The following is a 12,733-nucleotide window of genomic DNA, read 5'->3' on the forward strand; positions in this document are numbered from 1 at the left end:
TGCTTCAGGCTGTAACATTTTCAAAGCTAGCCTATAGATATAAAGTGTCTTCCCTTGATTCAAAGTACACTTGCTCATCAATAGAATGGGTTCCATTTCCACTTCTACCTTATATTTCTTTAGGGAAGACTTTAATGTGTTTATGATTTGCCCCTTCAGACATAGAAAATGACAGCTCACTATATACTGCTTTGGGATTCCAGTGGATAACACTAATGGGTCAGCAAGTACAGGGAAATCCTTTATCTTCCAAAGACTAGTTCTCCAACTCTTGTATTGAACTTTCTTTAACCAAGGAATAATAAACATTTACCATGGAAGATGAGATAGAAAAGTTAGCATTTAAAGCCCAGAGGAACTCTGACAGAAGTCATTGTCTCTTATTTGGATCCAGTGGAAAAATCCATTTTCTACCTTTCTTGTATCACCTATATCTATTGTTTCCCTTCTGATATGAATTAAGATGCAACCATTGGGGTAGTCTTTTAGTTTTACACATCCTGTACCTCCTATACAAAGACGCATAGTAATAAATACGTATGCCATTTCCCCTGTGAATCTATGGTTAGTTATTTCAGTTATTTTATCAGATTAAAATGCAAAGCTTGAGTTGGAAAGTTTAAAAATCTCTTTGTTTCTGATAAATTCTAGAAGTCTAAATCATATTATTCCTATATTTAACCCAAGAAAATATATGCAAATTTTATCTCAACTAAAATAATATTCTGTCTTCATAAATATTTTCAAAGTGTTATTACTAATGCAAGGAATATCAGAAATGGTCTTGCAATAGTTATGCCAAAATGTCATAATGGTAAATAATTGGGGTAAGGAATAGCACAAAGCAGAATTATAAATTTAATAAAGTAAAGGATGTTTATGATTTGGGAAATTATAATAATTGAGAAAATTCAGAACAACAAAGTAAAATTTAGATTGTTTTTAAAGTAAAGTTGGTCTTATTAGCTTTTTATAAAATAAATGTGCAGACCTGAATATAAAGACATTTAATTCATTTATCCTTTAAATTATCGCTTCCAATTATGGTAGACTGCGGTATTAAACTTATTGTTGAAATGCTCGCGCTGACCATTCACTTATGCCTTAGGAATTTGGACTTCCTGTTCCTTCTTGGTAGCATTTTAGACAATGTTAGAACAATAAAACTCTAAGTTAGAGACGTTATCAATTATCGCTATATTATAAACCTCCCTAGAGTAGGTCCTGAAAAACATGAGCATCTGGTACTCTCTACTTTAATGTGGCATAAAACGAGATAAACTAATGAAGAAATTATGAGCACGATGGGAAGTTAGAGAGGAGTCAAAGATACAGTCATTATGGAATTAGGCCAAAGAAAAACAGATTTTTAATCTAAACTACTGTAACAATATATATTGTAAATGCCTATGCATATATGTATGCGAATTTAGAGTTTTAGAAAGTGCTAAATGAGACCTACTTTCTCATAGTACTTGATCTCGTAGTCCAGAATAGCTCCATTGGTAAAAGCAGGTGCTTGCCATGATAGAGCAAGGCTGTTTTGGGATGCCCAGTCCTTCCTCATCATACCTATTAGAGAAGGTGCTGTAAGGAAAGGAAAACAAAATTGATTAGTAGGCATAATTTTCAGTCTTTGAATTTATGTTGTGTCTCTCCCAAGAAAAATACATTATTTTGTGTAGAGGATACCGATTGGCAATGCCAAATTAATACAAAATGGCTCAAAGTATATTCCATTCAAGTCAGATAAGGGATTGAAATATAGGAAACATTCAAATATTCTAAGATGAAAACCAGAGCTCATTCACCTCTAGCTCTATCAAGGAGGAAGTTTTTCCTCGAACTAGTTTGGTTTTTGGGTTTTAACAGCAAAGCTAGTGGTGTGCTTGTCCCCTGCATTTCATATAATCTGTTTTCAAGTGCAGGAAACAAACTATGATTACAGGAATTTGTGGAAGCTTCCCTTTTTGAGAGATCTGAGTAAAAGAAATCCAGCACCAAAATACTGAGTGTTAATTTTATGACATAATTTCCCAGAAAAGCTATTTAAAGAGACTTTAAAGGGCAAAAGTTCCTCAGGACAGGCTCCAAAGCTACAGAGAAACCCTGTCTTAAAAAAAAAAAAGAAGAAGTCACAAGGAAAGACCCATAAACCCATAGATGTTATTTTTACCAATGACTATGTTGACCAGAATATGGTGTTCTATTCAGATTTTATGTATGTTGAAGTACACTGAAACTTAATAATTATCTTTCTAATACTGAGAAGTGGGAATCACAATGTCCATGGGAAGATTAATGGAGGTAATTAAGAATTCAAGAACATTGTTCTCAGCTATGTTCACAGCATTTTTTTTTGTCATAGCCAGAACATGGAAACAACCTAAATACCCCTCAACTGAAGAATGGATAAGGCAAATGTGGTACATTTACATAATGGAATACAATATGGCAGAAAAAATAATGACATCTTAAAATTTGCAGACAAATGGATGGTTCTAGAAAACATCATATTGAGTGAGGTAATCCAGACCCAGAAAGTCAAATACTATATGTACTCACTCATAAGGGGCTTTTAGACATAAAGTAAAGAAAAACATCCTACAAATCATAATCCCAGAGAACCTAGACATAATGAGGACCCTAAGAGTAACATACATGGTTCTAATCTACATTGGAAGTAGAAAAAGACAAGATCTCCTGAGTAAATTGGGAGCATAGGGACCATAAGAGGGTAGAAAGAGAGAAGAGAAGAAGGGAGGGGAGCAGAGAAAAATGTATAGCTCAATTAAAATCAATAAAAAATTCAAATGAAAGGATCCTTAGGAAGTTGCAGCATTCTCCTGCTTCATTTTCAGAAATTTATTTCATGTGTTAATAGGTGATGCAAGATTTTAAATATGACTCATTGTGATATTTTAAACTTCATAGAAAAACTTGCTTTAATATTTTACTTCTAAAGGTTGTCTTTCCATCATAAGAAAACATCTTTTTTAAAATTTATAAGACTGACAGATTTGTCCCAGAGGAATAAAAACTTGAAAATACGTTTAAAATTCTTGTTTTTAGAAGAAAAATAAGATTGGACTAAAATATGCTGGCAAAATGACTTGTGTTTATAAAAATTATCAATTTTTATATTATAAATAAAGATAGCAACAGATCATGTAGAAAATAAGAAAAGGCACTCAGAAATTATTCATTATTTAAATTGAATTATATCCACTATTAAATTTATCCCCAAGGGAAGCTGTGCTATTGTTTTACATTATGGTTTATAATGTATTATGGTCATTTATGCAAAAATTATAAATTCAAAGCAAATCCTAAAAACTAGAAAATGATCAACATAGTATAATTATGAACATACTTTTCATATATACATGACTTAATCTATGGTTAATTTTCAGCTTAATATAGTGTTGTGATGCAGTTAATATTGCACTGTACTGCATTTTGCTCTTAACACCAACCATATAATGGTTGTAAAACATAAACTTTCAGTTGCTTTAACAACATAACAGAATGATCAACTGAGTAGAATACACATACCATTTTTCTATTCTAATTTGTCACTCATAAATTGATGGTGCATTACCTTAATTTTTAAAGTCTCATGTTGCACTCATATAAAGCAAACATTGCAAAATTCCTTAATTGCATATATCTATCACTTTAAAGGCCACTTTATGGGCTGGTGGATGACTCAGCTGATAAAGCACTTGCCTTGCAAGCACAAAGAGATCAATTTGCTTCCCAGAACCATATTGCTTTAAGAAAGAGTCATGTAAAATGGCGTAAGTTTTAACCAACTGCTGGGAATGTAGAGACATGGGAACCATGAAGTTTACTAGCCTGTCAGCCTAGTTGGGGAGCTTTGGACCTATAGCAGATGCTGTCTCAGAGGAGGTGGAGAGCTCTTCTGATCATGGCACCAAAGGTTGTTTTCTGGCCTCTGTGTTTGTCTGTAATAATTATTAAATACTTGATTATGTTGGTGTTTATCAATATTTTTTCAATGTTGGAATGCAAATTTCTAATACTGTACTCTCAGAATACTAACATTTATGAAAATCTTTTTGACGTCATAAACTTCCTATTTTGTTGGAGTCTCTTGTATTTTCCTCACTAACTTTGGATGTGTGTCTTCAAGTGATCTTACCACAACCACCTGAGCAGCTGGAACTATAGGTTCAACCCCAAGGTCCTGTTGGTTAATTTTTTTCATTGAGAAAAATAATGCTTCACATAACTGGAACTTTCTAAACTGTTTGGCACATTAGCATACTGCTTCTGAAAAGAACTTCATCCATATACTTTAGGTGCCCATTATAAACAGTTAATGAATTGAAGCAGAGGATGTGAGAAGCTACTTACAGTTTACTATACCCTTATTTCTGCATTTACTATTTCCACAAAAGTCAGCATTGTACCAAGTTTTATCACAAAGCAAAGCAACAATACATAAGGCTTTAAGCATTTGTTTTTCATATACTTAATGAACTTATTTGACGAGCCAGTTTATCTAACATCTGCAACTACCAGATAACAACGATAAGTGTTTTATTTGTACTAGTGGATACAGAGCAAAATTAGATGTACCATACATATTTCTACACATCAAGAAAAATGATTTTAAGACACAGAAGGACAACTTATGATATTAAAAAAATCAGATCTTGGAATGTACAGGCACACTACAAACTGTCATTGTGACTGGAAGTCTCAAGTGGTTCTTTCTGAGTGAGAATTATGTATTCAAGACAGTCTTCTGCAGAAGTGTATTTCTGGTATCACTCATTGCTTAAAACTTCAAACTGATAGCTTTGACCCTCAAAAAAATGATTACTGAATGGATTACCGCTGCCGCTCCCGTTATTGGTGTGTTTTTGGAAAAGTGGAGCCTAAAAATGAGACAGACTACAGTCTCCTGCAGTAGCCACCTTTATTCGGAGCACCAAACAATTTATACTGTGAGGGTTAAGAAGAATGGCGTGAGTAAGGTGCTCAATCCCAAGCCACACATGGCAAGAACAGGCTTTCCATAGAGGCATATGAATAACAACAGCAGAAGTAAACTCACTCCTACACACTCGACCCAGGAGGAGCCTGGAAATGCATCTGAAGACCAATTCTGTGTTGTTTAAGAAACGAAAGTCATCTTTTTGTGGCTGTGGACGCCTTTCAGCACTGCCTTCTTGGCTTTCAAGGCCTTCGTTTTAGCTTCGGCTTTGGGAGGGGCAGGAGCTTCCTTCCGCACATCGCCCACCTTTCGGCGTCCCAAGACCTTGCAGCTACGAAGGCAGCCTAAATACCCCCGGAAGAGCGCGCCCAGGAGGAACAAGCTTGACCACTATGCCATCATCAAATTCCCCCTGACCACCGAGTCAGCCATGAAGAAGATAGAAGACAACAACACACTTGTGTTCATTGTGGACGTCAAGGCCAACAAGCACCAGATCAAACAGGCTGTGAAGAAACTCTATGACATCGATGTGGCCAAAGTCAACACCCTCATAAGGCCCGACGGAGAGAAGAAGGCGTATGTTCGGTTGGCTCCTGATTATGATGCTCTGGATGTTGCCAACAAGGTAAGCATCCTGTCCAGTCTGTTCTTTGTCTACGCTCGGTCTGCCTGTATTCCCCACTTTCCCCATCTTGCCATCCCAGCTCCTTTAACCTTAAACAATTACAGCTCCACAATCACAGCTCCTCTTTGTTTTTCAGATTGGAATCATCTAAACTGAGGCCAGCCGGCTAATTCTAAATATACACTTTTTCACCATAAAAAAAAAAAAGAAACGAAAGTCACAAGATTCTCGTTTTGTTTTCTTGGAGTTTTCTCACAAGTATTCAAAATTCCCCTCGCATGACTCCATTCTGGGACTAGGTTCTGATAGACTACTATGTTTTTGAAAGTGGTCTTAATACAAAGCCTTCTGATTACTCCATTTATTGAACATCAAATAGGTTATCTAGTGCTATGGAACAATTTTGAAGAAAATTTTATAGTAGAATTGGCTAACAAAGGAGCCTCTTCATAAAAACATGAAAACTATTTGCTTAAGTTTAAGTTTATACAGACAATGAATTACTATTTCAGTTCACATATTGACTTTTAACTAAGAGTTAATCACTTTTTGCTAAAAAAGTGACCATGTAAATTGTCTTATGCAGATCTCATTCCTTTATGGAATGCAGAATGCTTCCATCTTTAAAATAAGCAACTGAAGCTCAGAGGATTTTTGCAATTGTGTAAAGAAATTGGAGGTAAATATTAGTATTGAATAGGATGTCAAGTAAGAATTTTAAAATTAATGTTGTTGCTCTGAGTTCCTATTAACATTAACTCTAATTTAGTGTAATATGTTCAAAAGAAAAATCCATGTTTAAAATTATACTATGGATAATTACAAACATGTGTTACTGAGAATTTTCTCCAGATTTATAACGTGTCTCATGTGATTGTATACATATATATTATGTGTTAACTCTAAAATACAGTTTTAATATGAAAGTATGATGGTATTTTTAAAATTATATTGAATATTGTTAATTCCTATTTATCTATTTATCATACTGCTGATATTAATATTTATTCATTTGAATGTGTGCACATGTGCTTGCTTGTATATATATTGTGTGTGTATGTGTATATATGCAAGTGTGATTGTAAGTGTACATATGTGTTTTGTTTGTGTGTTTGAATATATGAATGAGTATACATACATATACATATATATGTAATATATGTAAACATTTAGACAGGAAAGTTGGAGGAGAATCAATACACTACTATACATGTTTGTGACTATATGAATTCTAAATAATATTTGAATAGATCTTATATGCTATTTAAAACTTTTCATTAATGTAGAAAGTGCCTAGCTATATACTGCTTGCCTAGCTAATTGGATTAAACAAGTAGATAAGTTTATCAATCTCTCCATTTCTTTTAGGAAATATCTAATTGTAGGAAATTTTCATATGGAGTTGGTGTTTACTTGAGACTTCCACTCTGGTTCCAGCTTGCACCTCACAATTATTCATCATGTGTTCTAGCCTGATAGCCTGTCCTCTTTCATTTTCCCTCTCTTATTTCTATTCCTCATCCTGCCTGACACTTTTCTTCATTTATTTGTGGGTATTTTTTGATTTTTCTTTACATTGTCTACTCTTCATTTTCATACTTTCAGGAAAGACTTAAAGAAGTTATAAGAAAAAATTAAAAAATGTAGTCAACAACACAATGAAATAAACAGCAGAGACTGGGACAAACTCATTGGAACGGAATTTTGAAACTGTAATCCTTTCTCAATTTTAGGGAGCCAATGTGCATCACCAACATGTGCTGCTGTTTCTTCCAGTGTGTGCTTAGCAGAGACGTTATGATCACTACTGTCTTCTTAACAACAAAGCTGTGCTGATGTTATATAGATTTATCATGGGCAAATTGATGCACACATAACTATCTATATTACCTATATCTCTATATATTATAAAGTTGAGACAGTATTCTTGAGAGTCTGTGTCTTGTTTTAGAAAAATTTCCTCAATGGACTGTGCTTTAAAGTTAATGAATCCCTACGATCTTCACAGTATTTGCCCGGTGTGATTCTGTTTTAATGTACTTTTCTTTGTAATCAGATTTTAATGATAATATATATTGTTATATCCTTTCCCCATGTGGTTGAAATTCGGTTATGTGTTTGAAAGATACACCAGAGACACACATGAGGGAAAGCTGGCACTTTATTTTATGTTCTCCCTTGTTTATTTCTATTTTTTTTATGTCCAACAATAACATTGTAGTGTGCTCAACCAAATGGTGGATGAACTAAACAGGATAATGGCTCCCAAATAACACATTACCATCCCTAGAGCCTAGAAATGTTCTGGGAAAATGGGGCTTTGAAGACCAGAATTATGAGGCAAAGAGGATTTAGCACGGTACTCCAGGTGTGTCTAATGTTCACAAAAGACTTCATAGGCGAGTAGCACAAGGGTTAGAGGCCAAAGCCAGAAGCCTGTCAAGACCAGGACAAGCAATGGATTCTTCTCAGGAGCCTGCAGAAATTCAGTCCACCTGACATATTGATCGTAGCCCTGGAAGGCTTTACTGTATTTCTAAAATCTAGAACTGAGGAACTATGAATGGATATTGTTTTAAGACACTAAGTTGTTATCATTATAGTCATAGTAAAAATAGGGAATTTACAAGTAAATACAACAACAAATAATATAATACAATAAAATTTTACCAATTTTAAAATTAATATATCCTTAAAGATATTATATCATAAGTATTTGTGATTCAGTTATGAAAACTGAGTAAGTTCTAAAAGTCATACAGAACATAGTGAATATCTTTAATGATCTCTCTCTGTGCTTATCATTTTCTTTTCTTTTTAAAATAATACTTAGTTATTTTAAGTCCTGACTACAGTTTCCCCTCCCTTCTTTCCTTCCAACTCCACCCCTGCTGCTTGGCCTCTATCTACCCCAGATCCACTCCTTTTCTCTTTCTATTCAGAAAAGGGCAGGACTCCCATAGGTATGAACAGAACATGACATGTCAAGTTGTAGTAAGACTAAGTACCCCCCCCCCCCCTTGTATTAAGGCTAGACAAGGCAACTCAATATGAGGAACAGGTCCTAACTGCTATAAAAAGAGCTCACCAAGGCCAGGTGGACTGGGACTGAATGAGCATGTGATCAAACTGGACTCTGAATGTGGCTGACAATGGGGGCTGACTGAGAAGCCAATGATAATGGCATTGGGTTTTGATTCTACTTCATGTACTGGCTTTTTGGAACCCTAGTCTGTTTGGATACACACATTCTTAGACCTGGATGGATGGGGGAGGGCCATGGACTTCCCACAGGACAGGGCACCCTGACGTCTCTTAGGACTGAAGAGGGAGGGGGAGGGAGAGTGGGGGGAGTGGGAGGGAAATAGGAGGAGGAGGGTGGTGGAAAATTTTAATAAATAAATAAATTTTTAAAAAAAGATGATATATTAAAAAAAAAGAGATACAAAGACAGCCCCTGTTCCCACTTTTAGGGGTTCCACAAGAAGACAAATCTATACAATTGTCACATATATGCAGAGGGCCTACGTCAGTTCCATGCAGGCTTTCTGGCTATCAGTTCAGTATCTGTGAGCCCCTATGGGCCCAGGTTAGTGGACTCTGTTGGTTTTCTTGTGACGTCTTTGACCCCTGTGTGTTTTTATCATTTTCTAAGAGTTCTCAGTCTGTTTCTTTTTTTAAACCTGGGATACTTTGTGGAGATTTGTCTTACTCTCTTCTCTGCTTTTTGTAACATAGAGATATTTTCTTCATATCTCTATAACTTATTTTTCCTTTTATAATAGGAAGTTTTTTTGATTTCTATAACTTACTTTATTTTTTCCTAATGTTAAATATGTGAGGAGTTTTTCAAAAAGCTTTGAATTTCCAACATTTTTCTCCTACAACTATGAGCTTCAAATAACATAAAGACTGTCAACAATTAAGTATTGTGTCATGCTGCACCATGATGACACTGGGCGGTGGTTTGGAGTTACTGAGAAGTACATGAAGATACGTTCACAGAGTACAAAGAAGGAGGTTTAAAAAAAATCACTCTATTATCAATAAATCGTAATAGCAATACTTAATTTTGTAAGCCATGAATTAGCTTTAAAGTTCTTTTCAGCCCTCTACATGTTTTTAATTTCTCTTTCGTTGGCTGTGGGACTGGCTGATTTAATGAGGTTTGTCTTTATTTTGTCATTTTCAACCATTTTCACCACACACACCTACAGATTCTTTAGATCCAAGGGCATTTGAGAAACTGTTTATATGACAGATACTATTTAAAAAACAGTTTCTTTGAAATATAAGAAGCAAAGGTATCGTAATATTGGACCAGACAGAGACTCCATTGGCCTCCTTTGTAGCATTCCAATGGAAGAGCACGTACTGCCCCAGTGCTTTTTAGGAATTTAGCATCGCTAGCTCTCCATGGCAGAGAAATTGGCCAGGTCAAAGAGAAAAATCAAGAAATTGAAATTCTCCAACTTAAAAAAATCCTTTACCTACAATATTATAGTAAAACCAATACTACTGATTTTCATTCTCTTTTGAAAATCAAAAGAAAATTAAAATTTATGTATATGGGTGTTTTGCCAGCATGTTTGTCTGTGCACCACATGCACTCCTAGAGATGCCAGATGCCAGAAGCGGACATAGAGTACTTTGCACTCGAGTTATGATCATGAGCTACCTTGTGGGTCCTGGGAATCAAACTTCAGACAATGCTGAGAACTGCTGAGCCATCTCTCCAGTTACTCTATTCATTTATTAATTATTTTGGTGAAAGTGCTACTTTATTAATTATATGTTACTTATGAAATTGTAATGAAATTTTAATTTGTGAGCATTTTAATTACCTTCAAACATGTTTTATTGCTTACAGACCTCAACTGATTCTTTAACAAAAATTTTCCTCATGTTCCTGGTATAGAAAATAATGAGCAAATTTAAATGTTATGAAATTTGAAGGGAGGAAGTCGACTAACACAGCTAAAAATTACCTTAGCTAGAATTGTCAAATAGGGAACAACTAAACAATTTTTCAAAAAACAAATGGAAAGTTTAAAGCACTACAGTATAATGAGTGAATGGTTACAAATCCAAATTTATCCTGCAGTGGAGCTTGGGGAGGGGAATTTCTGAGCTTTGAAAGAAACACACATAGTGCATTTCTTTACTCTTAGACATCTAAAGTAAATCTCTGCACATTCATAAGATGATGGCATGCTCATGAGGAAGCAAGTGTGATATGTAAAGGGACAAAAAGTTATAATACAGTATGTGCCACTAATTAAAAATATTCGGTTCCTACTAAATGGCAGTGCGGTGATATTTATATACCCGGGATGAGTTAGCACCAAACGGCTCCTAGTGACTCAACATCAATGACACCATCTAGTAAAAACTCTCATGCAACAAAGCCTAGAACAAAACAAAAATCAGCCTTCAATCTATTAAATATTTTTAAGTTAAATTAATATATTTAAAAATACATATCTTATTCCAAAGAACTTAAATAAACCTTGTCTTAGCACAGAATTTATTATCTATGTTATTTCTAAAATATAATTCAAAACACTATGTTTTAGACTTTATATGTAAAATTAAACGCAGTAGTAAATGGTATTCATACATTAGTTTCTGTGGCTTATGCAGAAACGTCATCAGCTGTTTCGTCTGGTCCTGTGCAGACATTCTTCAATTTATATAATAATACAAAATTGCAGCAAAAGCTAGCTACAAAAGCCATGGACTTTGAAAGTATTCTAAGCGAAAAAGCTTTATGAAAATTAGACTTGTAAGTGCTATGGATTTGCTTCCTGTGTATTTCAAGAAATAAAAAATCCTTTCCTGCTGCATCCCTAAGGTGCACAAACAGACAAGAAAATTAGAGTCATCTTTTGGCACTAGAGAACAACCCACAGATGTGTCCTTGGGCTTTTTCAGAAGAGTTCGCATTTAAAAGACTTCCATTTATACTATGAAATAAAATAGCAGCAATTACCATTTTTCCCCTTAAAATAGAAGACCAGACCAGCTTATGTCTTCTTTGATCATTTCGGATGGAATTGATCTTGTATGTCTGAGTTCCTAAAGCGTTTGCTCACTGTTCCTCTGACACCTAGAAATTGGCTGCCATCATCTGAAGTGGGTGCACATCCTCCTTTACAGAATGCACAACTATATATTGGATTGTACTTTCAACTTCTTATGCTCCTTCCAATATATTAAACTACTCTCTGTATACCATGGCCTTGAATGCCTAGTTATTTTTACTTTAGAACTGTGAAGAGTCTACCTGGAAACAACTGACCCATAGTCACACACCCCCTGAGAAGTGGACCACATTCTAAGGAGATCAGTTACAAATTCCACTTTGACCACAAAGGTATCTTTAAAGCCATGGGATTCCAATGGAACCCACTATATCAGCACACAGTATCTGTAACCTTTATTTAAATGTTTTCTTTCTTCTAAATCCTACCTTAGACTTGTTCAATGAGTACCTCTACAGCTCTTATTGCTAATCCTTTGGGATACCATCTGAGCATTGTTCAAATGATTTATATAGTTTATGTGTATAGCCACCATTTTACTGAAGTAGGATTAATGTAAGTGAATATTAGTAAGGGTAAAGCTAGAAATTGAAAATTATTTTTTAAACGCTGACATTTGAACTCAGTGCAATGAAAATATGAAATGCATTGCATTATAATTCAATTGAATATTATTCAAATCCATTTAGGTTCATTTCAATATTTTTGAGAATCATTTAACGAGATCTATTAAAAAGACATATTTGTATCAAACAGCAAGAACAAACATAAATGATTCTCAGTTAGTTATTGCAAAGCCATAATTACTTGAGTTAATTATTGCAAAGTCATACCTCAGTGAGAGGTTGGGAGGAAGTACGGGAGAGCATGGGGGTATTGGTACTTATGAGCAGGCACAGTGCTACATATGAAACAAAAGTCATAATGAATCACATTGTTTTGTATGCCAACTAAAACTTTAGTAAAAAGAATAAGGAAAAAGAAAAATGCCCTCAGTATCAAATTTTTCCTAATTCTAAAACTATTCACCCAGTACCATTTCCTTCATACTCACAAACTAATCTCATTTCCTTTCCCCCATGGTCAATATAATTC

General features: G+C 34.7%; 2 protein-coding genes across 4 annotated transcripts in view; one reads left to right on the forward strand and one right to left on the reverse strand.

The window, feature by feature from the left end:
• Positions 1–12,733, reverse strand: part of Epha6 (EPH receptor A6) — an 895,033-nt gene that overhangs the window by 366,962 nt on the left and 515,338 nt on the right. For all 3 annotated transcript variants that reach the window (XM_075950396.1, XM_075950493.1, XM_075950569.1), the window contains one exon: positions 1,463–1,587. In XM_075950396.1, coding sequence (XP_075806511.1) covers positions 1,463–1,587 — 125 coding nt within the window. The remainder of the gene's footprint in view (positions 1–1,462; positions 1,588–12,733) is intronic.
• Positions 3,796–5,761, forward strand: LOC142837056 (large ribosomal subunit protein uL23-like). Its single transcript, XM_075951884.1, has 3 exons — positions 3,796–3,800; positions 5,192–5,594; positions 5,713–5,761. The coding sequence occupies exons 1-3, from the start codon at positions 3,796–3,798 to the stop codon at positions 5,743–5,745; spliced, it is 441 nt and encodes a 146-aa protein (XP_075807999.1). The 3' UTR covers positions 5,746–5,761.

Source organism: Microtus pennsylvanicus, chromosome 1, assembly GCF_037038515.1.
Source record: "Microtus pennsylvanicus isolate mMicPen1 chromosome 1, mMicPen1.hap1, whole genome shotgun sequence".
Classification (NCBI taxonomy): domain Eukaryota; kingdom Metazoa; phylum Chordata; class Mammalia; order Rodentia; family Cricetidae; genus Microtus; species Microtus pennsylvanicus.